The 27,805-nt window shown below is 40.5% G+C and overlaps 1 protein-coding gene across 9 annotated transcripts in view; it reads left to right on the top strand.

Annotated features, from left to right (window-relative positions):
• Positions 1-27,805, top strand: part of CREB5 (cAMP responsive element binding protein 5) — a 261,478-nt gene that overhangs the window by 48,868 nt on the left and 184,805 nt on the right. For 6 of the 9 annotated variants that reach the window (XM_054817767.1, XM_054817766.1, XM_054817770.1 and 3 more), the window contains one exon: positions 6,536-6,657. In XM_054817767.1, the coding sequence (XP_054673742.1) occupies positions 6,536-6,657 (122 nt within the window). Of the gene's footprint in view, positions 1-95; positions 135-6,535; positions 6,658-27,805 lie in introns of all 9 variants that reach the window. The other 3 variants (XM_054817764.1, XM_054817763.1, XM_054817761.1) reach the window with 1 other exon arrangement.

The following is a 27,805-nucleotide window of genomic DNA, read 5'->3' as shown; positions in this document are numbered from 1 at the left end:
CTTTTTCTGTATGTATTTTATTTTTGTTTGTTAGAAAGCCTTGTTGTGACTATGGATAGAGAGTCATTGACGGTTTCCATTTCCATCTTTCTTAGCCAAAAAAGAGCTGTTTGAGATAACACAGAATATCTTGTGTAAGTCTTGCATGTTAGTCATTAGTGCAGGAAACTTTGTAGTTAGGCTGACTGAAATAGATGCCATCTCTGCTGTTGCGCTAACTAAACACTGCATTGCTTTGAAACTCTGTAGTTTGTTGTGTGTCAAAGCTTTTGTTGTTTTAACACCAAAATATTAATGTCCATGGGACAGATTGTTCCCTCCAGGTAAGTACTAAAAGCCATGTAGAACTGAACTTTGGGAGTTGGGGACACTCAGATTCCTGTTGTATCAAATTTGGGAAGCGAAGGAGTGACACATTACCGTCATTGGAGAGGGGGAAAGTCCTTCCAAAAGTGCTGCTAGCAGATGCAGGAGAGGCCAGGTTTATCTATATAGAATCGTAGAATCACTTAGATTGGAAAGGACCATTAAGATCATCAAGCCCAACCATTAACCTAACACTGCCAAGTCCACCACTAAACCACATCTTTAAGCCTCACATCTCCATGTGTTTTAAATACCTCCAGGGATGGTGACTCAACCACTTCCCTGGGCAGCCTGTTCCAGGGCTTGACAACCCTTTCAGTGAAGAAATTTTTCCTGATGTCCAATCTAAACCTCCCCAGGTGCAACGTGAGGCCATTTTCACTTGTCCTTATTACTTGAGAGAACAGACCAACACCCACCTGGGTACAACCTTCTTTGAGGTAGTTGTAAAGAGCAATAAGGTCTCCCCTCAGCTTCCTTTTCTCCAGGCTAAACAGCCCCAGTTCCCTCAGCTGCTCCTTATAAGATTCATGCTCTAGACTCTTCACCAGCTTCGTTGCTCTTTCTTCAAGGAAGAAACCTTGTTTCCTGATTCTATTTACTGAAATCCAATCCTCTAGATTTTTGGTGGTAAAGTCCACTGTAGAGACAGAAACAGTCTTCTCCAGATGAAAAAGGATATGTGCTAAAGGTAGTGCAAGTGTACTACTTTTCCCAGGTAATGCCGGTGTCAGTGAAGTAACTTAGTTAATCCTTGGTTGGCTTAATTTTTTTCTCCTCATGTTTTATACAGGGAGGTGTTATCTAGGCATGAATTTTGTGGAGTGCAAAATGATTTGATATAAGGAAAAATAATTTTGTTTGATTTCTTTTTGCTTCTGTGTCCCTTGCTTTACCAAATAATGAAATGAAAAGTCTTCTAAAATTCAACTGGTGAGGTTCTGAGCGACCAGAAGAGATCAAAGATGTGTTATACCCAGTATGTGTACCCCCACAGAACGTCCAACCAGTGCTTTAAACAGCATGTCTTTTTAAGCAGTAAAGCTCTTGGGAGCCCTCAGCTGTGAGGGCAGTTCCACCAGGTACAACTGGGGGCACCTCTTCCTCCTCTTCTCTTCCATCACCTGCTTGAGGTGTTGTGACCTTGAGCTTCTTGGTGCACTTGGGAAGTAACCTGCCACATCAATAAAGAAACCATCTTGAATTTCTCAGGACATTCCTCTTTCCTTGCGGCTGTTTGATGGGCAGCCCTTCAAGTTTCAGTGCTAGCCCTATTACTCTGACTTTGTTATCATTGTGTGAAAGTATAACACGGGTAAGTATATAACTTCAGCAGAGCCCACAGCTGAACAAGCCAAATGCCTGTTATTACTGCACATCAGACTAAACATTTTTGTTTTTTTAAAGAAAGATGAAGAATCAAGTTACACACTTTGGAGCTGTGCTGTTAGCTATCTCTTACTGAATCTGATTTTTTTTTTTTTTTCCAAAATGAAAGCTTGTTTTACATAACCGTCCTTTGGTTCTCCAGTTTTTTCTTAACTGGTATCATGCTTTAAAGTTTTCATTAGTGTTTTAAGGGATAAAACTCTAGGATCCAAGGTAGTTTTACAAAATGCATTCAAATAAACTCTCTATACAGCAAGCTAATGTGGCATTTCCTGAGCTGGTTTCTTTGAAAGCAATATATTGAGACTGAGTGTCCTTACTGAAACTGTTATTTCAGTAATTACAAAAAAAAACCCCAAACAAAACAACAGCAACAACAAAATTTATGTAGCCAAACATAATGAATATATAATAGGATCTCTTTACTGAAGACTTCAAATTTCCCATTGCCTTACAGCATATATTTTTCAATTAGTCTGGAGAATCAGGCATCACTCCAGATATTGAGGACAGGTTTTCAAAATGGTCAGCAGCAAAAATATATTCAGTATATCAGGTTCTGCTCAGAATCTGATTGCTGAGTGCCTCTGAAATCCTCTCCTGTAAGATACAGTAGGTTAACTTGGGATCTGCACAGGTGAGACCATTTGATCTTGCTCTGGGGCTTTTATGTTGTCCACTTAACATTTTTTGAGGTTTATTTAAACTTAATGTTTCTTGCAGCCTTTCTGGCCATGACTGTGTCGTTAGAAAGGCTGATTACTCACCTGAGTCACAGGCTGAATGAAATCTTTATTGCCTAGTTTGAAGCTTGACAGGTTCTGCGTTCAACCTGCTGGTAAAGGCGAGAGAGAAATAACTGCCTAAGTAATTGTCAGTCCACCTGTGAAATGACAGGTAGCTAGAGGTAGTAAGCTAGTTTTGGCAGCATTTAGGGATGGAAAGATTTTACATGCCGAACAACGTGACTGGGTTGGGATGGCTGGCCAGTATAATAGCCAGATACCTAGGGTTAACACAGACAGACCTATATCCTGAGCTGCCCAGTTCAAAATGCAGCTTGGGACATTAAAAGCCTGGGTTGTGTGGCAAACCGCATGCCTGCAGGACGGCTTCCTATAGTAGTGTGTGTCCTCAGCAGGAATGCTGAGAGTGGTGCTAGCTCTGTCTGAGTTTTGGTCCAGATGGGTCTGGCACATCCGGTTGCTGAAGTACAACAAATCAGAGCCCTGTTCTCAGTGAGCCTGCAATAGTTGTGGGCGCTGGTGATAGCAACAAAAGGTTTGTTTGTACCAACAAGGAACAGTGAGGTCAGGCACAAGCTGTTGGAACTATTAATGCATTTTTAAGTGCTGAGAATTGGGAATATTTTATTAATTCTGGGAGACCTGAATGTGTAACTTATGCTAGGGTCTCCTTTGGAATACTGTTCCCAAGTAAAACACAAAGGCTTGCCTAATCTAGGTAAAATAATTACTGTGGTGTTGAGAGTAATATCTTCTACTAGTTTGCCCACCTCCTGAGGGAGAGCTGGTGTTTTGCAGAGGCAAAATGCTTGGTTGCCTCAGGAGCAAAGGAAGCCCACTGGACTTGGTAGCCCTCCAGTCCTGAAACCACTAAGTGCAGTGTATATGCAATGTAACTACTATACTATGTAAAGTCTCAATGTTTTAAAGTCTGGATCTTTATCAGTTCTGCTCTCGTACAAACACAGGTTTTATAGACTTCTAATTTCTGTGAATGTTGAAGGATGAAGTATTGTAAGGTAGAAAGGTAGCTCTTGTTTTACATCTGGCTGACCTGGCTTCCAGAAGGTCCGTGGATGGAGTTTAGGCTGGGTGGTTGGTGGTGTTCCCTCCGCGACTGGGAAGGGGGCTGTCTGTTTTAACAAAGTCGTCTTGTGAATTCCTGCCAGTCTGATTTCTGGATCACAGAAACTGCAGTAACCATATGGGGAGACTGAGGCAGTCATTTAAGATCACTGTGTCAATATGTAGGTGGTGTAAATAGTGTTGTTAATCTATCAGTTTTGATATTTTTAGATAATACAGTAGTTAATTGGAAAGATCAACTGTAGGCAACATATTTGATATCTCAGACTGCTTGTGGTGCAGAAGATACACTTTCAGCATGTGCAGAGAAATGCCGATGAGGCCTTTGTGCATTTGAAGTCACATTTTTGCTCTGGGTTGCTTGTTTTCACTGTTACAATGTATTTACTTCACTGAGATAACTTTTTTTTGGGTCTGTCTAACATTCATGGAATAGATGCTGAACAGATGGAGAACTTCAGCTGCACGTGCCTGATCACCACCTTGTTGCCCGTTAAGTTGCCTCTGACCTAATGTAGCCTGTTGTAGTAATGCCTGATTTCTGGATCAGCTGTGTACCTTGATGGACAATATTAAGACCTTATCTATGTTAGTGTATTCTCTTCTGCCCTGCCCCCCAAATTCTGGGCTCAAGCACCTCTGAAAAAAAAAAAACTTAGATTTTTTTGATTTTAGTAAAAGTGGTGCCATCAACTTCTGTATGAAACTCTAATTTCTCATCTTGGTCATGAAACTGATACCTTGCTTATTTCATATGGATATACCACTTCTGAAAATAAAACGTTTCCTGTGTTTACCTCACATTCAAATAGTCACAGGCACTTCATGTCCATGAAGGCTTGGCAACTATTATCTTTGTTTTTCTACAAAGCAATCATGTTGTTCACTAAAGTAATACTAAATCCTTTTTGGAAATAAAATCTATTTCTCCTGCTTTTTAGTGCACTTCATTTCCAGTGCAAACTCCAGTCCAAGGGCAAAAGACAACCTTGGTGTAAATCTACTGAGCTCAGTGAGGTTATCCTAGAGATTAGTTTGGCACTACTTATTTAGGATATGGACCTGTAAAGTGCTGAGTGTCCTCAGCTCCCATCAATGTCAGCACCTTGTTGACTCGGCTCCTTGTGCTGAGTTCTTGCAAGATTCTTGGAAAGTCTTATGTTTCTGACTCTGATAATACAGTAGTTAGCTGTGAAAACTAATAGATAAATATGTGTGCATTCCCAAACACTTGAGTTTTGTTTCCTTTAAGCTCACAAGTAGAATGCTCAAGCCAAAAGAAATAAAGCAGAATTTTAACATTAAGGACTTGCTTGTTATGTTACTTCGATATGTTCCATCAGAAATATAAATGCAAACGAGTGTGTTTGCCCTTGGATTACTTGAGAAGGTCAAACCTCCAGGGCCACACCTGATACAGGTGGAAATTGTCTTCAACTGGCTTTATAGTGGAGGAGGCTGATCCTCCCCATTAGTTTCCAAGTGAAAACTGCATTTCCTTTTGTATGCATTGCTTTTGTGCTGCCTTATGTTTAGGGATTGCTGGGTGTTTCTATGCTGATCATGTAAAGTTCATTGTGTCTGGTAACTGTTCCTGTAAGGGGGAAGTATCAGCACTTGACGTATCTTAGCTAGGTGCAAGAAACCAAATTTTTCTTCCAGAACTCACTGAAGTGGGAAGTTTTTTTTCTGAGGTCAGAATTGGCCCAATATGGGCAACTGGGATTAGTACGACAGAGTTTTCATTCTTTAAAGAATGAATTTCAAACAATAGGGTGGTTGTCAATGACTATGCAGAAGATTGTTTTTGAAGACAGTGAGTCCAGTCTTTCCATAAAATTAGGTACAAAGCAGCTTGAGCTGGAATGTGGGCTTGGGAAGAAGAAACTAATATGCAAGAGAGGATTTTTTTTTTTTTTTTGATGTGTGTAAAGCTGATAGGACCATATGGACTCTCCCCTGCTTTTGCTAATGAAGTTCTTTATTGTAATTTTGAGGGGGAGATGTGGAAGCTGAGGTGGAACAGTTAAGAACTCACCTTGGAATGAATGGAGGTGCCTCAGAGCTGACCTTTGAGGAGTCTTTGGTTCCCAAGTTTCAGCTTGATTTTTCACTTCCTGAAGAAGTACAGTTCACAGGGCATTTACCTCGTCTGTCTTGCAGGTTTTTGAAAAGGTGGCTGAAAACCTTGTACCTTCTTGAGGCCCTCCTGCCTGTGGCATTAAAGAGAATCCTGTCCTTCCCCAAATTATTTCTGAGAGGGCAAAAATTCCTAGAGATGAAGGCGTGCATTGAAAATCTTTTGACTCTGAATCTCATGGTTTATATGTATTATCAACACTTTTAGGTATAAAACACAATAGGTTGCTTCTTTGTGGTCAAAGTTTAACATTTCATAGCTTTTCTAAATGTTGTTTCACTCCTTCAAAAATCGTGTTAGAAGCAGAACAACTTCTCGCTGTGGCTAAGCTCATGTGTTTTCCAAAGTATGTGTATGTTTGAGGTGGTTTTCAAGCACTTGAAGGTGTTAACTAGTCTGTGTCTGCAGCAGTTACCTGTGTGCTGTGGTGTAAATGTGCATTATGATCTGCACTGCACGTTGGTTTGCATGCACCTACTATTGGAGGCTTATAAATGGTTATAATGACCATTTGCACATGTTAAGGATATGCACTTGTGTTATGTGCCCTGTGAAAATCTGGCCTGTTGTCTTCCTGGTTGAATGACGACTGCTGCCTGTTTTCAGACACTGTTGGCAAGTGCTGCCTGCCTGCAGTCCGTACTGTTGAAATTCAGCGCTATGTGGTTTGTTTTTAATGATGGTGTGGTAGGGCTGGGAAGGCATGGAGAGGTTAGCTAGAACCTCTCTTTTCCTGGAAGACTATTGAACTGTCTCCCTCTCCTTTTAATAACCAAATATCAACGCTCACTTTTTGTCATATTCTCAGATCAGACTCCTACACCAACACGCTTTCTGAAGAACTGTGAGGAAGTGGGCCTCTTCAACGACATCGATTGCTCCCTAGAGCACGAGTTTAGGAAGGCACAAGAAGAAGAGAACAACAAAAGGGTGAGTGTGAGCACCTTGAACCCTTCCTCCTACCTTTGGTTCCTTGAAACGTTAAAGGACGCTGTGTGAAAGCAGATAGTACCTGCTAGTAACCTTTTGGTTAGAAACTAGGTGGCACTGTAAGTTGTGACATGCTTTTTAAAGTATTGAAACAGTTGGCAAAAAACCTCAGCCCCAAACCAACAAAAAACCAGCATTAAATTTCTAAAAGTGTGTAACTGTGTTTGCCAGGGTTTGATTCCAAGTCTCTGCTTTTAAGTAAACTATAATACAAACCACACACCTCTTGAGGGAGAGGCTTGGGAAAAGTATATCATCTTTGAAGTAAGGATTGCAAACTTGCTTAAATACATTACAGGGAAATGTGGATTATGAGGAGACATTTACTTTACACAAAAAACTCTCTCATTTTGCTCTTTTCTCCGCAACGTGATGGGCCCCTGGATTTATTTGTCACAGTTATCAGTTTTATTGTGTTTCTGTATTTCTCATAAAGTATTCATGTTGAAGGGGGAAACTTTAACTTGTAATACCTAGTAGATAACATATCGCATTTCCAATTAGTATTCTTTTAGTCTCAGTATTTGTAAGTTTAGGTTGAATTATATAGGCCACTTTGTATGGAGTTAAGTGTACTCCTGTGCCCAGAGATTGTTAGAGTGTTTTGAGGGATCCTAAAGAGCTGTTAAAATTTTCAAGGAATTGTAAAAGTGCTTAATGCACTACAGAGGCCAGCAAGAGGTAATGCATGAAATTTTAACTTTTCAAATACGCATCCAAAGTTCTGGTTGCTTTTGAGAACTAAAACACATGAGTAATGTGGGGCTTCCTATAGGAGCATATTGCTCCCTGCAGCCCTCCAACAACCTGCCCAGTGCCTCCCCTTCACAATGTTCCCTTTTGTGCCTCTGTTTTCCCTTCTCCCACTTCTGCAGCTCTCGGAATTCTTAGGTAATGTATCCCCTGCCATAGGAGTTCCCCAGTTATTGAACACTCTGTTATTTGGCTTAGTTCTCAGGGTAATCTCTATGTGTCTAATTTGAACATTAACCGGCACCATAGACTACAAGTAGGAAAAGGTGGCCATGAAGCAGCTATGGTGTTAGAGCCAGAGGGCACTTCTCCTTAGCTTGCCTCAGCATTATTTTGCCTTTTGGAGTGTCTGTGCCTCCAATTGCAAGGGCTTCCTCTATAGGTGCTGTTTCTTATAGCTGCTGTATTATGTCATTTGCTTTGCCTGTTGGTGATTGCTGTTCAACTCAAAATTCATACATGCGAGGTGCATGCGTTGCTGCTGGGGCTCGTGAAATCTGGAGGTAGCAGCATTTAGGGATCTTGAGGTCTGCAAAGTAAAGGCCCAAGAGGGATTTTTGGAAAAAAGAGGTGACACGGACTGCTGAGGTGAAGGACAGGAAACAAGGCATGTAGCAAGAAGATGGGGAGTCTAGGAGTGGTTTGGTTTTGGCTTATAGGGAAGGGAGTCTAGGGATGGTTTATTTGTGCCTCATAAGGAAAGAGACTGGGACAAACAGAGGAGAAGAGGAGAGAGGCTGTGGCATGGTATGCTGAGCAAGGAAAAAGAGTGTCCAAATGTAAGAGAGTCCAAGTTTTGGTCAACGATTGGGAAAATAGCCCAGACTGACCCTCACAGTTTTGTGTGCAGGAAGAATGCTAGGAAACAGCCACGTAATGAGATAAACGTGTCTAATTTTAGATTTAATTTGTTAATACTTTGTTTCTTGTGTGCTGCAGAGGGGAGACTTGGCCAAAATCAAGGAGAACATTTTTGTACAGTCTTTGCGAATTAGAGGATTCCTAAGCGGTGCTTTCTGTGTGGTGTTTATTTTGCAGGAGTAGGCGATGAGGAGAAATCTACTGATGTGGACTTCTGTGCAGTTAGCCACAGATCGCAATGCTTGATGTTGCAGAGTCCATTTCAGCTCACAAGGGGTAGTTGCACAGTCTGATTAAAACCTAGACAAGGGCATCAGGTTACCTGATAATACCAGTTGTTTAATGGCCTCTGGATGTCTTATTCTGCTCTCCTCCTCTCAACCCCTGCAGCTGCCATTGGTGATCTCCAGGGAGCAGTGATGGGGGGAGGAGGAAATAATTTAAAAAAAAAAAAAAAGAAAGGAAAAGTCCCACTAGCTAGCTAACCTGTAACATTTGCTCTGTGTTTCCAATTAGTCTGCTATATGTTCATTCTTACATTACCGACTGACTGTCAGATAGGAATCTGAAGCGGGCCCCAGTAGGGCTTTACGCAAATGCAAGAGACAAAGGCCATGACAGAAAGGGACTTCTCTGGCTGCAGCTATCGCTGCTTCTAACAGCCTGTCCATGGAATATGAGTGCAATGTAGTGCTGTCCTACTGGACCTACCAACACTTGGAGACTAAGACTAGCTGCATGGAAATCTTACTCACGGCTCAGAAAAGTCTTCCAAAAATATTTTTGGTTGTCCTAATTTCTCTGGACTCTGAAAGAAATAGTTTTGTTTATTTTAGTATATCACTGTGGCTTAGCACACAGCTTGACAGTGAAGTCTTGTAAGAGAAAAACACTTTTTTTTGTTCTTTTTTTCCCCCCTCCTTGAGAGTCATCATTTCAAAACTCAAAGAATAAAGTCCAATTAGCTGCATTCTTTCTTTTTTTTTTTTTTCCTTTTTTTCCCTCCCTCTTCGGAGTGGGAGCCCATGGATAATCCATGGGAATTTGTTGTGATTAAGCTGGTTATGTGGAATGGTGACATTCCAAATTAGCTGTGAAGCGCTGAATACACAGTTTTAGGAATGCTGTGTGTACCCTTTTTGGAAAGATAATATTGAGGGGAAAGTACTTGCATTAATATATCCCAGCTGCTTATCCAGGGACAAATCTCTTGCTATCTTTCTGCCATAGTTGCTCATGTGTAAAATGGGAATAGTGTCTCTTTCTGCTTTCCATGCTTGATAAGTCTTATGATTGTAAGCTCATCTATCAAGGACTATCTCTTAAAGTATACTTGGGTGATGCCTTTGCTTGGGGACTCAGTGGACTCAAGTAGTAATAATGATGGTGACCTCCGGGACCTGAACTGAAATAAGAAAAGTTAAGTTATAAATGGAAGTGAGATTGTCAGTTTGTCTTGGCTTCGCTATTGCTTATACCATCAAATATTAGCTGGAAGTCTCTGCCTGAGAAAGGCCTACTCCTTAAATGCAAAGAATGCTCTAGATCACCAATAAGCGGATTGATAAGCATATGAGGAAGATGCACTTTGCATCGTCTTGACTGCACCCTTCCTGACACAAGCATCCTACCTGTCAAATTCATCAACAACATTTGCACAAGTAAAAGTGTACCTATACTATATATCCACTTGGAAAAGTGTAAATACTGCAGGTTTTAGGAGCTTGAGGCAGGCAGCAATTGACAGCTCTGCCCCAGACAAAATTTGCAACCCAAATCAACAAGGCAGGTAGTGCTGGCAGATCAGATGACCATCTTAGCCTACTAGCTGCAGGTTTTAAATTTACACTGCTCAGAGCATTAAGTATCCACAGCATTTGTAATGGGTTATACTTGCAAACACATGACCTTTGCTGCTACTGGATAGGCCCTGCTGTCGCATCTTGTTTTGAGCATTAAGGTTGAATCTGAGGGAATAACATCAAAGATGGGAAGAGTCAGGACAACTAATTGGACCTGCTTCATTAAAATGCATCTTGTCTGACCTTCCTGCATGAAATGACAAAGAGTGGAAATATGCTCAGTGTGGCATGTGGAGTACTACATCAAGTAGTATTTAGAAATAGTGAGTTAACTATTTTCAAGATGAGGGCATTTTTAAAATCGTGTTCTGCTTATGCTAGAATTTGGATGCATAACTTCCTAAGGCTTATCCTGCAGTTTTGAAATCTTCTAAGCAGTGCTCAATGCTGCAAGGTAATATGTAAACTACGCAAATGAGGCAGGGAAACAGCTGTTCCCAACTACACCTTGGTTTTAATGTGGGTTGTTCAGTTGAGGAAGCTCACAGGCAGCAGCTCCTCTACATGGCTTAATATTCCTGTTCTAAGTACACTATCCCACCACAGGCACCTCACTGCTAGAAAAGTATCAGCAAATTGAAGTAGTCCAGTGAAAGAAAAAACCCACCAACCAAACAAAAAACAATGACAGGGCATTTGATGGTTGAATAGGCGCAGTCTATGGAGTGATTTAAAAGTCTGAATATTCAGTTTAGTTGTGTTAAGCAAGGGATGATGCTACAGCCTGATACATATTTGAACAGCATAAATCTGGTTTGTATCTCCTGTGTTCTCCTTCTACCTTGTATATACCAGGATAGATTTCTGTCTATCAACGTAAGAAGGTAGATAAAATGCACTGGTCTGATTTTTATACATATATATATATATATATATATATATATACACACGCACACATCACTTCACCATTTCCTACTGAACTCAGATCCTCTCTGATCTCTAGAAGAGAATTCTTGCAAATATTTTCTGAATGTCGTAGCTCTGTGCTGTAGCCCATGAGTATGGGGAGGATGATCTAATTCAAGGCAAGCTGGAAATGATAGAATGTGTCTTTTGAGCAGGTATGGTTTGGTGGAAAATACCACTTAATTTCCATACTTCGTTTAAATTTTATGCAGTGTATACCTGGCCCAGAGGTTTTCCACTCTGCCTTCTGAAAAGTAGACAGATAGAAAAAAATGTGATGTGTTTTGCTTAAGTATTTTTTTAAAAGAAACCTCTTACTTTGCAACAAGGCGATAAAACGTAAACACCAGATGAGTAGCCCTAAATTTGATGGAGTAAGAATGTCTAATAAGCATTTCTTGTGTTGCACAAACTTGGTGGGGTTTGCTGCTGTTTTTTCTTTTTTTGATATTTATTTCAACTTAAGGACCAAACTACCTAACCAATGAACCAAAAAAGGGCATGATCCTGTTCACTCATGTCAATGGCAGGAGAAACAGGCCTTGGGAGACAAGCTAGTCATCTGCAGCAGATGCCATTTTGAAGTCTTCTGACTTTCCCAGTAGGAGAAGTTGCAAGAGCTGTGTTTGTCGGATAGAAGAAAACACTTTATATCTTGTATATATATGGATAGATCTTGTATATCATTCCATCAAAGCAGAAAGTTCACTCCCACATTTAATCATTGACAAAACAGTAGCTGAAACTAGCAGTGCAGTAAAAGTTGCCCCTTAGACAGGAAAGGGTGATATTAAAATAATATAGTACCCATATATGACAAGAAAAAAATATCTGTATCTTGATAAATCTTGATGTTGTATAAATGTTTGGCTTGTAGAGGCCTATATTGATGCCTGTAGTAATGTTGGCAATGCACTGGGTTGGTGGAAGAGAAGAATAGAGGTGAAGGGTTTGCTATGGTGGTTGGCTTGGCTGATGGACTACAAACTCCACACTGGCCATTTATGAAAAACAGCTACCCTCACTCACCTGACTCTTGCCCCCTCACATGATTAATGAGCAGCACAGAGCCATGTTTTAAGGTTATGTGTACATTTTTTTGTCCAGTTTTCTGGTAATGCAGGACAGGAGATTTGCAGATTCATTTCCTTTTAAGCATGGCCTTGTGGGAGGTGGTGTCAACGCTGCAGTGCGCTGGTGTAGAACAGTATGGCTTCCGAGTGTGTGCCCTGCCTCTACAGCAATCACGTTAGCTCCATTCTTCCCTTGTGAATACTCTGAAACCCCAGTGGGGTTGTTGAGAAGAGCGGTACGCTGGTAGACACAGAGGCAAGTGCTCTGAAACAGCTGAATTTTACTTATGAAGTAATACAAACCAACAAACTCATAAGCCTGTTCCTGGAGCGCTTTTGACTCATTGACTGACAGTCTGTACAGCAGAAGAAAGCAAAGACCTATGTTTACATGCTTACTATTTTGATTTTTTTTAAAAAATTATGCAATCATGAATACACATATATACATTCTCTTTGCATTTGTCTAAACATGGTGTAAGAAAGTCCAATTTTTTTCAAGTCAAAGGTCCTTCTGATGACTTATTCTCCCACTCAGATTGACTATCTCATATGGTGGGTATGTTATAGCAGACAGAAAATAATACTAGGAATGATACATATATTACTGTACTGCTTAAGGGCCAGGGTACCATTGTAGGTATTGTAATAACTTCAAGCTGTTACTTTATCAATCAGTTAAACTGTTGTCAAGGTGATAGCTCAAAACTCTTAAGTTCAAACTTCGAAATATCACCCCACATTCAAATATAGTTCCTATATTCTAAATAATAATAATAAATAAACATGGGATGATGTGAGCATCTTCATAGCATTTCTTCTGAGTGATGCATTAAGGTATCGTAAATATACATTAAAACTCTGTATCAGAATTTTTCTAGTCTGTTATTCTGAGTTTTCAAATGCATTACTTGCATCAGGTTATTGATCTTCTTTATGGGCTCACTGTTGGTTTATAAGCCATCCTTTTTCTTAATAATTAACTTTTGCAGCATTCCTATGGAGAAGGAAAATGCTTTGTCTCCTATTTTCTAAGGAAAAACAGATTCCAGAAGACATTGTTTTCCAAAGCTCCTTCGTCGTGAGGCACCAAGTACTTGAAGGAATCACAGACAGGGAATGAGAATTGCAGGGGAGCTGGGTCCTCTCCACCGTTCTGCCAAGCAAGCAGCTTTCTGTCTCTTTTGGTTCCTAAATATCTTTAGCATTGTGGCCCCAAAAGATTGATAGACATCTTCAAAGGCATTTTGGTGCCTTCCTCTCACTGAAATAAACCAGGAGCAAATCAGTGAGCTACCATAAAGGATCTGGGCTCAAGTGACGTGCTAAAAATTGCACAGGAAGTCTGTGGCAGAGCCTCGGATTGATTCCATATCTCCTCGGTCTCAGCATAGGGCATCCCACAAACCATGTGTGTTAAAGATTTATCAGCTGTTGTTCAGTGTTGCTAAAGACAGGAAGAATGCTCTCCTCCTCTCTCCAGATGGGTAGGCTTGCTGAATTTTAACTACTTTTCTTAACTTGCGGAGCTTTCATGGTAGACACGGGGTGGTAGATTATATTTTATAGGGCAATTCTGCAGTTCGTGCTTTAGTCCTCTGACTTTGTGAGTCCGGTTTTGAGCATGTATCTATGTCCAGACACTTATTCCAGGCACTTAGTCACCACACTGAACTGTGTTACAAAAGGGACCCTTTCTGCATAACAGTGCAGAAAAACTGTCAAGACAACAGAGTTCATAACATGACCTTGCAAAAATATCCAGAGGAATAGGCTTTAACTTAGGCTCGCTGCTGTCAGTACATCTTATCTTCTGCTGGCAGGCAGGTCTGTCTTATCTTCTTCTGTTGCAATGGACTGTGTTCGAATGGATTTATGGATTTAGATCCTCATACTCTGAGAGAAGACCTGAACGTTTTTCCAGCAGTAAGTGCCTATATAATGCAGAAAGGCAATTCTTGGGGGCATACGTTTTTGATAGAGCTAAACCTCCCTAACCATAATCCTTCCATGTTCTTCAGAATTCCAGCTGATGAATCATCCTGCAGAGCTCAGTCAGGACAGTCCACTTTCCTTCTGCTTCTTATTGTCTCAGTCCCAAAGAAGTTGAGTCACCCTCTTGTAATGTTTGGGGTTTTGTTGTGTTTTGTATATTTTGGCTACCCCCAAAAAAGGAGGCCTGCCTGATTTCATTCTGACATTTCTTTCACAACAACATGGCATAGTTGTGCATTTTGCCTTGGTCTTCCTATGACTGTTTTTAATGGCACAGCTTGCTTTTTGCTGGTTCAGATTTCTGCAGCGTGGACCGGATGGCACATGATGAAGGGATAAACCTTCCCTGTAGTGGCATTTTTATAAGTCTATCTCTTAGGTAAAGCCCCTAAATCTTGGCAATCTCTTTAGAGCATACGTTCTGCTATTAAACATGAGCTCTTTGCTCCCCAGAGTGGACCGCAGCCTATATGGTTGGGTAGGTAATAAGATACTGCTGATACATTTCAGAGCAAGGTGCACTTTTACTTTATTTATGAAGATAGACATGCTGGTCGAGGGCTTAATCACAGCTGATAAATCATTTTACGAAAACCTATTAGAACCATATGCTGATTCTTTGTATTAATATGGTGTCTGTTTCTAGTCTAATAAGGCAGGGTCTCTTCCCCCGCTCCCTTCCCCCTGCCTGGTGTGTGAACTATTTATCTGTTTAAGTGATATCGCTTGCTTGGGGGCATTTCCCTCTTTAAGAGGTATCGTTAATAAAGCAAGGTGAACGGAGGAGAGAGGGGTTCTCGTTCTCCAGAGCGAGTGAAGCTGCGTGTTTTCGGTCACCTTTGTTGAGATGGAATTGCAGAGCAAAGGTCCAAAAGCTGAGATGAGGAAACCTATCGGTTAAAGACTGGAGAACCACGGTGTGGCCTTCATGGCAGCATAAGGTTGTCATTTTGGCCCAGGTGGTTACAATCCCCGAGCCCGAGAGCTGCGAGGGGGTGGGTACGCTGACATTTCGGTTACCTCACCTCTCCCTCACTCTGAGAGGGCTGCTGCGGGAACAGGTTCCACGGCCATCTAATGAGATCCACATTGGTGAAGTTATTCTGTGCCAAGTCCTATTTATCATTAATTGGTGGGTTCGCTTGCAGATCTTTCCTATTATTTGCTGATTATACCCCTACACGTTTTATTATCATGCCAAAATTCAAATGCTAATAATTTCTTGATTTATTGTTTGTTTATAAATCTGTCTACTGCCTAAATGGACGTAGTTAGAAGATTTCAAAACAGCAACAGTTCTTATGCTGACTGGGTTTCTTTCACGTTTTGCACATGGCAGTCGTCTATTTATAAATCTCCGTAGGGACTCCTAAACCTTTACAGTTGGGTTCCTCCCACCACTTCAGCCCCTTTTCTCCCTTGCTCCCCCAAGGCAAGTCTTGGTTTTTTGGCATAAAGACAATGATGGTGATTGTTACGTGGAGAAAATGTCCACAAGCTATGAACCGTGGGTAAGAATTTTTAATTTGTACCTCAAGCAAAATAAATTGGAAATTAGAGACATCCAGGAGAATAAGGGTGATTTCACCATAAGGTAGGAGATCCTGATCTGAGTTGCTGGTATTCTTTAGTCTTACAAAACATGAAACCGAAAAACTGAAAACTCGCTTTACACCAGTTGTGTGCACTCTGTAGCATGACCCGTTTCCAGTACTGTACAAAATTACTGTATTTCTAAAAGCCCCCAAACCTGACTGTTAAATCTGAAGTACTTCAGAGTAACAAAAGGAATAGTGGAAAAAAGAAAGAAGCCAGAACAACCGAGCACATGCCATGGCAGTTAATGACTGCTACAGTTGGATGTACAGCCTCATACATCTCGGGGGTGGTTCCATTGACTTTAATGGAATTTAAATTTTTAGCCTGTTACAACTACGCAAAGATCTGAAGGGAGAAAAGCCTTTGCTGAGAGACTAGAAAAAACCCCAAAAACTGTGGTCATGAAGTGACGTGAAGTATCTGGGTACTTGTTGATGTCCTGATAATACGTAAATATAGGGACTTTTAAAAACCATACTAGGGAGCAAAACCACGTACATTTTAACTGTTTCCTTATTCTAGTTTCTCTCTCACATGCTTCTCTACAGAGGTTGCCAAGTCCACTCTTATCAAATAAATACCAGCTTGCTTTCTTCCCTGAAATGTGAGTAAACTGCGTGTGGCTCGTTCTGATCCCTGGGAAGGGAAAAGCCATCGGTTCGCCATGTGAATGTACATGTCAAAGTGCAGCTCTGCCAGCCAGTCTGGGGCTGGGTGGGGAGAGACACGGGGAGAATGAACTCAGTGTTACAAACCGTCTCTTTTGAATTTCTACAACCTATTAGTCACAGCAAGCTGCCCTTATTGATTTTGGTAAGAGAGGTCACTTTTAATCCTCTAAAGTGGAGAGAGCTGCATGCACTCTCCATAGCATGACATTAAAATTGACACAGCTCTGCATCAGTTCTATGAAAATGCCCTAAACTTAGATGGATTATTGCCTTGCCTTTCAATGGATACAAGCTGCTAAACAGAGCACGCTAACCTAGATTAGGTGTAAAAGCTTCAAAATACTTGATAAGGAAAGCACAGCCCAAAAAAGCTGGAAAATATGTGAACGCACTGAAACAGCTGCCCCTGCAGGAATAGGCTATTAGTCTTAAGAAACTTTATTTTCTCCTTTTTTAAAAAATTAAAAAATCAACACAGAGGAGTTGAGATTATCATATAAAAGAACAAACAAAAGCTGACCTTACTCTATGATTATGAGGAAAGCTTTATTCTGGCTGATGGCCCTTGCTAGTTTTGTTTATGTTCTTTAGAGAACTAAATCTTTGCATACAATTAGAATAGTCTGACTCGAATCTGAAGTGTGCCTCAAAATAAACAGCAGAGGTGAATTCTCAGCAGTTTTCTTTTCATCTTTGTTATCCCTGCCCTGACCCGTTTTTCCTGCCTAATGATCATTTGTGGCATACTATTATTAAGAGAAATCTTCTTGATGGAAAAATGTGCTTAATGGGGATAGGAAAATTGTTGTGAGCCTGGAGAAGTATTTTTTTTTCCTTTGGAATTCCAGAAAATGACTGCTTCCTCTTTTGATTTTATGCTAGATTTTATTTGGAAATTTGTTTTCTGAAGGTCTCACTGATTTTTCTGTGAGTCTCAGTAAAAACGTACAATGTAATGTTTAGGGAAATTTCTTGGCTTTTCATGTAGGCCTTGTGTTCTCCCTTTTCATTAGTTGTAGCTCGCTTCAGTATTTCTTATTAAAGGTTAGAAATTCCCTTTCTAAATAAGACATCTGCAAAAGGAACTGCAGTAAAAAAAGCATTAAAGCACAATGTTAAACTCTAAGCCTGTAAGTGTAACGTGTGTGATGATGGGGGTGCTTGACTTCCATGCCATAGCACCTTTCAATAAGCTAAAAGTACTCTACAGTTGTTAGTTGAGTAGGTCTCACCTCCTTCTCATCAGAGATTAAAGTGTGTGTGTGTCTGTGTGGGTAGCGTGGCATCCGCTCCTACATTAAGAGAGATTTGCTCTTCCGCCTCTTCCTCCCTCACCTGTTTGTGGACTTAGCAAGACACAGGGAAATTCAAAGTAGGCACAGAAAGGGAGCTGGCCTTTGGCTTCACCACTCGCAATAAGAAATGGTGCAGTGGTGGCACCTGGGAGAAAAGGTAAAAGATGCCCCGTCTGCGAATTGAGTGTGCTTCTATCTGGCTGTTTAATTTTGCCCCAGTACTACTTTTTCTTTCCCTACCGAGGGAGAAAGACACATAAGATATGTTGCCAGTTCCCCCTTCTTTGTGTTGGAGGAGTCTTCCCTGATATTCGAACGTTGTATGGGATAGAGGGGGGGAGAAAGGAGATGATGGGAAAGTATGGGCTGATGAAGGGAAGAAAGGAATGAAAGGAAGAAAAGTACCTTTCACTTTTACTTATATAAAGCATTTATCCCCTTGTTGGGGAAAATGGAAAAGAACGTTCATGTGGAGGAAGAGGAAAAGCAATGTTAATCAGACATGGAGAAGGCTGAGGGGTATCATGAGGCTGTACAAGGGAAGGCAAAAGATGAAAGAAAGAACGAACAGCACTCATATGAGGCAGACATTAAAAAGGCAGTTCTTTGTTTTCTGAGAATTGGCATATTAAAATGTTCTTGTGATGTACTTGTTAGCAGAATTGCATGAACAGAGATAGAGTAGTGTGAGAAGTATAATCTCCTTTTCTCTCCCCCTCCCCCTCTCCAGAAAAAAAATAAAAGAAAAAAAATGAAACTTTGCTTCAAGGAAATTGAGTTTGTTTCTCCGCTTAATGTTGAATTGAGATGTCAAGGGATGTGGCTGTGCAAGAGAAGAGGAGAGAGAGAGATGTTCAGTTGATGTTGGGTATTAGAATTGTTTTTCCCTGAAAAAGAGGAAGGGAGAGTCAGCCTGGGTGCTGTTGTTTCTGCTTTCAGTGGTCTTTATAAAATATTCTTTCTCTCATCACACTCCTGTCTTATCTCTGAGATCTATGAGTATGTTCCTTGGGATGTATAGATCTATGTAAGGCCTGTTTCTCTAATGACAAGTAGTTACCATAGTTCTATTTATGCTTTTTTTTCCCCCCCAATACAGTAAACTCATGCAAGTGTAAATGCCAACGTATATGTTTCAGGAAAACCAGGAAAGCTATTAAGTGTATTACACCCCTGCACATAAGTTCTTATTTTGTGGATTATTGTTTGGCTGGAATCTTTTTCAGGTACAGTTCTCTTATCCCAGTTTCTTTTCTTTGCTTCATCCATCTCAGCCAGTTAAATGTCTATATAACTGATTTTTCTGAAATGGGGCCAAAGTCCATGTACTTCAATAGCTCTTAAACATGTGGTTAACTTCAAGCATGTGTGTAGGGGTTTGCCGAATAGAGATAGTTTGCTGAATCAGGACTTCTCAACACTAAGGTTTTAAATTGCAAACAATCCTCTATTTTAATGTATTTTAACTACTGCCTCCCATGGACTATAGGTAACTGTTCCTACTTGAGTCCTGCAGGTAAAGAAAGTTGTAGGTGGTTGAACAGCAATTTAAGGGTAGAAACAATCTTTCTGATACCCTGCTGTGGCAACTATTTTTTTTACTTCCTCCTATTAAATAACTTAATTATGTTACATGAAAGAGAATAATTATTGGAAGTTCATGTTATTATTAAAACCTTATTTTTCTGGAGGAATAAAAAAAAGATCTGCTACTTAAAAAAAAGTTAATGTTATAACTTTTTTGCATTTTTTCCCCTCTGAGATTTCTGTACTTTTTAATAAAAAGTGATACTAAGATGGTAGAATATATATGCATTATTGACCAAATAAACATGAGACACCTATCCAGTCTTCTGGATACATAAATTTGTGTGACTTCTTAGAAAGTACTTTTAAAGAACAATAAAAGTGAAAAAAACCCCACCCCAAACAAAAAAAACCCCAACCCCCCTAAAAAACCAAACAACCACACCCCCCAAAAAAAGAAAGAAACAAAAAACAAACAATCAAACAAAAAAATCCAGTTGCCTTTCTAATTCACTTGCATCCTTCTGTGTGCAGGGATAAATGGGATAGGGGTGCCTGCCCCATGTTCCTTTGGTTTTCCCCATCCTAGATCACAGGTAGGGTGGGGTGGAAAGTAGGTTCTATGAAGCAAATGCATCTGTTGGAAGGTGCAGGCAAGGGGAAATCGGCAGTGTGAGAAATGTGCCTTTCAAAATACTACTTAATATGCTATTAGTGATAGAGTGCTCAGATTGCCGCCTTGATGACAGTCGGCGAAGAAAAAACCCCGTATTTTACTATTGTAGTTGATACACTTAATACAGTGTTTTAAAACAAAGTGCTCTTCCCTTGTTTTTATGTAAGGTGGAAAGACTTAAAACTATAATTGGGCTTTCCCCTTTCTTTTCTTACTGCTTTTCAATATTCGCTTCCTCACATTCCATCTTCAAACCAGCTAATCCGTATCCCCTTCTTCTTGAATTGCGTTATCCTGACAACACAGCAGTGAAAAGAGCCGAGACTGCAGGACTTCTAACAATGCCGGAGGGCCCCAGGAATAGGAATGCCCTGAAAAAAATGTGCTCCCATCCAGCTGCCCTTCATATTGTTGTCTCCCTATCCAATTTACCAGAGAATTTCCCACTGGCTCTTGGCTCGTTCCCAAATGAGAATGTAATCTTTTAAAGATTACACTGCATAATGGAGGGACAAGGAGCTCTTTATTAACTGGGATGGGGAGTCACTTGCTATTAGGCGAGGGAGAGGGATGGGCTGTAGTTGTGTTTTGTGAGCTCTGCTTTCTGCCCCTTCTTGTCTCCTCAGCGATGGGATGGCAGGTCGGGAGTGGGAAACCACTGCAGCTGCACTGTAGCAAAAGAAATAATTGAATGTAGGTTATGATTATGGCAATTACTTTTATAACGTGAGGGATTATACCGTAAGTATTGTATTGCCAACAAGATTAAATTACTAACCTAATACCACAGCATGTTTTCCAAGAAAATAAAAAAATGTCTGCTTGTTCCAGAGTTGATGCATTCAAAGACTATTAATACAGCGTGAAAGAGCTGAGCAGCTAAGGAGCCTAACGTGCTGTCTGTACAGATATTGTCTGGATCAGATCCCTGTCGCTTCAACTTCCATGAGCTGTGCCAGCTAGACACCCTCACCCCTTTTGGGATGTAAAGCAATGTGGTACTCTGGTAATTTTAAATGCTCCTTCTCTCTCCTGTCAAACAGATAAGCTTCTGCCAGTAATAGTTAATAAAGAGATAACCAGAAGTTATTCTGGCAATGGGGGAATTTTAAAAACTTCACAAAGGGACCAGATTTGCTCACGTACACCCACCAAACTGACTGGAAAGCTTCAGCTGCACAATACTTTCATGCTGTGCATTTTGAAAATGTTGCTTAATACAGAGGATATATGTGTGCAAAATCAGGTAATCTTAGGCCACTTCTAGTATGAGGTGAGTTTTGCTGAAGTTGTTGGGAGTCTGCAGTGTGATTTTTTTTTTTTTTTTTTTTGCATGCATTACAAGATCATAGATGAGACTTTGTCATATAGGTAGTACAGATAAAGCCTTGTATAGACTGTTCATGATAGGAATATAAGTTAATTGTGCAGGAAGAGTAGTTTCCTTTTGTTCATCAGCTGGAAAATGAGTAGAAAATTAAATTTTGGAGACTTCAGAAATATATCATGTGTTGATCATTACCAGCAAATTAACTGGCTTCATGGAGGAGCCAATGTTCTGATTCTAAAGAGAAATGTAGGTGAACAATATAATTCTATAAATATTTTTATTAATTTTTAATATGCTATGTGGTCTTTGATATCTTAAACAGTTGATTTAATTTTTGTTGTACGTACATTTAAGTCTTCTCACACCACTGTGCCTTATGAAAATACCTGTTATCACAGAAAGCTATTAGATACATTCAGAAAGACTGGACATGTACTTGGAAATCAAGCTGCTCTTTCTCCTTTTCTAGGGAAGAACTGGAGTAATGTATAAGAAATTGAAGTCAAATGAGAATACCTTACTGTTGTTTTTGGCAGGATATGAAATCTGTGAATGGCGGGCTGTACCTTATTTTATTCTTTTTTCCTTCTCTTCCCTTCCCTTCCCTACCCTACCCTACCCTACCTGATTTCATTGTGCTCTTACACTGAATCTTGCAGATCTGACCAGTGCCACATATGAACTGTTTGCCTCCATGAAGTGGACTCTTTGCTTTTTGACCTTGCTATTTGTTTGAGCTTCAAAGAATCACCTTAGGCAGAAGGTGCTCATGGTTACTTTCTGGCGTTGAGAGCACTGGGTGCTGTTAAAAAGTTGGTTTCATAATTTCCTTGTGGTGTCTAACTAGGCTAACAAGGTTATACCTCTGTTCGCTAACTGTAAAGTGTTTTTTTGTCTGGTGAGGGTATCTTTCCATTCCCTCCCTTGGCTTATATCACTTTCAGACAGTTCCCACATTCCAAGTGAAACATCCTATATTAATCTCCTCCGAGGGCTTTTTAGGTTTGTCCCTGGTGCATTAGATCCTCACTGGTCAGAGGACCAGTTGCACAAAGAATCAACTTGTTTTCTTGTGTCTTCTATGCCCAGAGCATCTTATTAAGTCTTTGGTTGCTTCTTGCTTTTAGAAAGGTCAGTATGGGTTTATTGCACATCTGCCAGTAGGTTGCAAAATGCTCGATCCTCATAACAACATATGTGACCACCAGGCAAGCGTTACTTTTCACAGACTGCGTGGAGGGAATCACAACCCGTGGAAAGGGGCTGACCAGACGCCTGAGGGCCATACCTCAAGCTGTCACAGGAGTTTCACCAGTTCTTGCTGTTCATTGACTTTCCTGACCTCTGTGCATCATGTGCTTAAGCACCTTCTTAAAAGTCAGACTGGCTCAGGGCATTAACTGCAGGCGGTAGCGCAACGTGATCTGCTGGAAATTGTAAAGTCAGTGATACAGATTTGTGTGGACTTCTGTGTGTGCCCTCTCACTGTTAATTGGTAATAAAACACTAACATTTCAGTACGATGGGGATTTTTGTGTGTGCGTGACCCAGTGTTTAACTACCATAAAGACACAGGCGTAAAATTTTTGAATTTATATGAGAAGTATTGGAATACCACCTAGAAATACTGCTGTGTTCAGAAGGTCTTGCAGTGAAGTTTGGGTGGTTTTCTGGATGATGTTGATGCAACTGGATTGAAGCGCATTTTTTCTTTCTTTTCTACAAACATCCCAGTGGAATTATTTTTAGAGCCAATGGGAAATTTCTGTAAGACCTTCTCATAAGCCACACTTTTGCGGTTTTCTTGTTTTCCTGCTGACCTGTAAATTCCCTAACTGTCTTTTTAACACTTTGAAAACTTTCTGCATTTTTATGTCAGTTTCTATGTCAGTTGATGTTGAAATCAGTTTCAGAACCACATCTGGAACTTTTATTTACCAAAATATTTAGCTTTCTGTTTAGCCTGGCCCTAGATGGAACACATCTGAGTTAAAGTAGCCCAACAAGTTAACTTCTTTTTATCTCCTCTGACATGTGACTGGCTATGGGAATACTCTTTGCTTGTCCTAAATATTATGGAGGGAGAGAGAGAAGCATGTAAAGGTCATTACTACGGTTTACTTGATGGACAGTAGTTTATTATAAACTGCCGTGACTCAATTGTTTTTGATACTCTGTTTATCTTATCTCAATGGAAATATGTTAGGGGAGCTTCTGATCTTTGCAGCAGTTAGAAGAGCTGCATCTCATGATGGTTTTTAGCATGATAGAATATGAACTGTAAACTACTTGCATGAAGCATGCTATTTGCTACATGTCTGTAGAAGACCAATGTTTTGATCCCATCTTTAAGTAATTTTGTAGTGCATCTAACTCCTAAATTATGAGCCTTATTTTTACATTGAATCTTTTCAGCTGGATGATTTTTTGTGCTTTAAAACAATAGGTATTTTTGTAATACATGAGTATAACATAGAAAATGTATTGCAATTCCTTTCGATGATTTTGTTGCTTGATATAGTGACATGGCACTAGCGTCTAGCAAGCGAATACATTCCTGTGGTGTTTTCAAAAGCATATGAGAAACCATATGTTTTCATAGGAAAGCAGCTGTTACCAAGCATATGCTTTCTTAGATAGAGTAACAGTTATTAAAAGAGCAAGGTAGGACCATGGCTTGTCTTTTAAGTTGAATAATGCTGGAAATAACTGTCGTTTTCAATGTGCAGTGGCGCTGCATGTAGATATTGCCATGTAGAGTTGTAACTGGAAGGAGAGAGAGAGATTAACGTCCATAGTCTGCAGCTTGGAAGAGACAATATAAATCTCTGTCCTGCTTTGAGCTGTGAATGCCTCTGTAGGAGTTATAGTAACAGACAAATTAGCATAATGTAATTGGCTGGCAAGGTCAGCCCCTCTCCAGGAGCATTAGCAATGTTTACTGTAAGAAGAGACAGACCAAGTATTGTAGGGTAGTACGTTGTCTGTCCTTTTTGAAAGAAGAATAATCATTTTGGACTCCCTACATTACAGACTTTTTACCATATCTTATTAAAATTCAGACTATCATATTTCTGCCTTAAAGCAAATCATCTAAAAGAACAACAAAGAATATTCTCTACTATCACACAAATCTTTATTCATTGTTTTGGTGGGGTTTTCTGGGGTTTTTTTTTTTGCTTTGAACCTCATTGACTTTACTTTTTTTTTTTTTCCTTTCCTTCCTTCCTTCCTTCCTTCCTTTCCTTCCTTCCTTCCTTCCTTCCTTCCTTCCTTCCTTCCTTCCTTCCTTCCTTCCTTCCTTCCTTCCTTTCCTTCCTTTCCTTCCTTTCCTTCCTTTCCTTCCTTTCCTTCCTTCCTTCCTTCCTTCCTTCCTTCCTTCCTTCCTTCCTTCCTTCCTTCCTTCCTTCCTTCCTTCCTTCCTTCCTGTTCTCTGAATGCTAAACTTACATATGCATCCCTGCCAATACCTAATAAATCTTGTTGGGAGGATTAAAATTTCTGGTCTTAATAGGTGGCACAATTAGTAAATCCAGAGAAACTTATCAGTTTTCTGATATGGGTCTTTTGAAAGTGTGAAACTCTGGGCAAAATTTTGAGTCAATCCAGACTCACTGGATTCAGCTTTGCAAACCCTTTTACAACTGTATGTCAGCAACATGAGATGGCACCCCTCGTTTTGAAGGAGTCCTTGTATTGAGCCACAAACAGCATTGGCTTTTTAGCCTTTGACCTCAAATCTGACAATTTGTGCCAAGTATTTGAAATGAGTTCAACCATTCCGTTATGAGATGTTTGGGAAATGGCTTTCAGAATATCACACGGGGGTTGCATTGCCTTTTCCTATATAGTAATCACCGGGAATGCTGAAGGTTATGCTATTTAGCAGCTATCTTCAGCTTAAGTCTTTAAAATACTGTCTGTGACCAGGAGCTGCTAGTGTAATTTTCCTAGCGAACTGGCAGACAGGCTAAAATATGCAGAGAATCACCTTCAGAGCACTATCTTACTGGAAAACCTATTTCCTTATGCTTAGACAGTGTGATCCAATGGATTTCCAAAGCATAGTCCTTTCCATGGTCTTCTGATGATAAAGAAAAACCAGACAGCAATTCCTGGACTCTACGGCAGCTGTATTTTGAGTCTTGCGTAGTAATAGCTTCCAACCTTACTGTAAGTTAGGTGGGTTTAAAATGAGCAGTGTTGTTATTGTGTTCAAGGGTAACACGTTGTTCTCTAATGCCAATACCCTATTAGCTATCTGCTTTTGAGAAGGGGATCGTGGTGCTGCTTGTGCCAGGCCGAAGTTCCCAACCCTCTCCTGTGTCCCTCAACTTTCAGGTATCGAGTTGCTTTGTAAACATCCCACTGACATCCACTCTGTAGGAAAAGCTGCTGTGTGGGGAAGGGCACTCAGTGAGAGTAACACTTCTCCACGTGCAGCTAAGCTGTTCCTCAAGGATGCACTCCTGCCCAATTTCATTCATGGCTCAGCTGAAACTCCTGCTTCGCATTGCCTGAATTATGTTTTGCCTCCTTGTACGAAGTTGTCTATCGGGCTGGATCACACCATTACAGGAGGACCAGTTGTTCATTGCTTAGGAAAATGTGGCTCCTCAGGTGGAGTGAGGCCTCACCAAGGCATTTCAGAAGCGTGTGGTACTCTAAAGGAACAGTACGTAATTTCCCCAGGATGGCTCCACACTGCATTTAATTAGTGTGACTGGAAGCGTGTACATCTGGATGATTGTTTGTCTGGTAGCATTATCAAATATAGTGCAGCTTGTTTGTTGTTCTCTCCATTTACTCCGGTCAGAAAAGAAGCTGAGCCAAATGTGTCCTGCTTTTACAATTGAGAATTCACCCCCTCTACCACCACTGCCATATAACCTCAGTAAGATTTTTAGCCTGACTTTTCTAAAATGGCTTGTGATTTTTAGTGCCCAGATTTGGATGCACAGCCAGGAATGCTTTAATTGCATCCGATTTTCTGCAGATGATGAGCTCCCCTGCTCTGAAGAAAAGATCCTGCAATGCTATCTGGACTTGAGTGTGCAGTCATTCTTTGCTTTTACTAATTTACATGTCCTTCTCTGCTCTCCTGCTTCTAATCACCAAAGAACTGTTCTTTTGTCTTGCTATTCTTCTAATGGTATTCATAATATAGCTATTTTCTGTATTGGTTGAAGTATGATCTGTTATTTCTGTGAGGTTGGAGTTCAAACGTGTGCTACTCTAAAGTCCTGTGGAGTTGTTCTCTTACCAAAAACCCCCTCCTGCTCTGCCATTGCTGCATTATATTGCCTTCCTAGGTATACTGTGCTGTCTCTAAAAGCTATTGGCTTCTTCTCACTTCCAAGCACGCTGGAGTTGTTGAAGATATCATCCTATTTTAGATGTAAGGCAGAAGAATGTGAAGTAATTTGCTCAAAGTCATGCAGTAAATCTGTAGCAGAGTGAGGAAGAGGATGGCCTCGTGTACCTGACCTGCAGAACACCTTTGGAGTCCAAGGAGTTATATTTCTGATCTCTTCTACTGTCCCAGTCCTGGGAAACTCTATGTCCCAACTCCACACCAGCTTGCTTAATTAGTTTATTTCCTGTTAACAGCAGCTCTTCTTTGACCGGTCCCCGAGCATGCTGTGCTTTCAGACCAAAGCCACATGCCTTCATCAATGGATGGTCAACTCTGTTTTTTGCGGGAGGACCACTATTGATTTCTCTTTCTTCCAAGCATATTTGTTCTTCTAGTCTTGTTAGTGATTTTTCCTGCCTGTCTGCCACTGCAGAAGGTAACTGCTGAAAGCAAGGCAGAGATGGATAAGGGCAGCATGTTTCTCCTTAACCAGACTGCAGAATGTCAGAAACATCTTTGAGGATTCAGAGAACATTTTCTTGTAATACCTGTTTGTCTGTAGCCCTTGCTGTACTCACTGGAAGTGAACTTTTCTTAGCTAGAAGTGTGTTTAACTTTTTCGCCTTGTATGTACACAGTCTGATTGCCTTCCTAAATCCTAATGTTTTAAACTCTTATGGCTGCAAAGATTAATTTTGTCTGAATGCTTCCAGCTGATGAACCTAATTCTCTAAGTTCTTTCAGTCCAAGATCTAGACTAAACTAGCTCTCCTTTCCCAGAACATCAACCTAAAATTGATTGAAACAATTGTGGATGCTGTAAAACTGCAAGTTAGCCTTTGTGATTACTGCCCAGGAGGTCTGGTGAATTAACTTTATCCCAGCTTGATGCGTCGATCTTCCTTGTATGATTTTCACTGATCAAAACTATTTTCCTACCAGCTCACTTGTCGACCCACTCCACTGGTTAGACCTGTGATCCCTTGTATGTAGCAAATGGTCTGTCTGGGTGCTTTTTGAGACCACCTTGGACTCCTGGACCTTTCCCAGCATTTTGTTTTAGTCCCCATGTAGTTACTAGCCAGCTTGGCCTAATATAGCTGCTGCAGTGGGTTGGGGTTAAAAGAATATTTAGGAGATGTGTTTTATTACCAGGGTAGCAGCATTTCCACTTGACTTCTTAG

The sequence above is a fragment of the Grus americana genome, chromosome 2 (genome assembly GCF_028858705.1).
Source record: "Grus americana isolate bGruAme1 chromosome 2, bGruAme1.mat, whole genome shotgun sequence".
Classification (NCBI taxonomy): domain Eukaryota; kingdom Metazoa; phylum Chordata; class Aves; order Gruiformes; family Gruidae; genus Grus; species Grus americana.
Note: the sequence above shows the minus strand (reverse complement) of the source record. Positions and strands in the feature narration are given on the sequence as shown.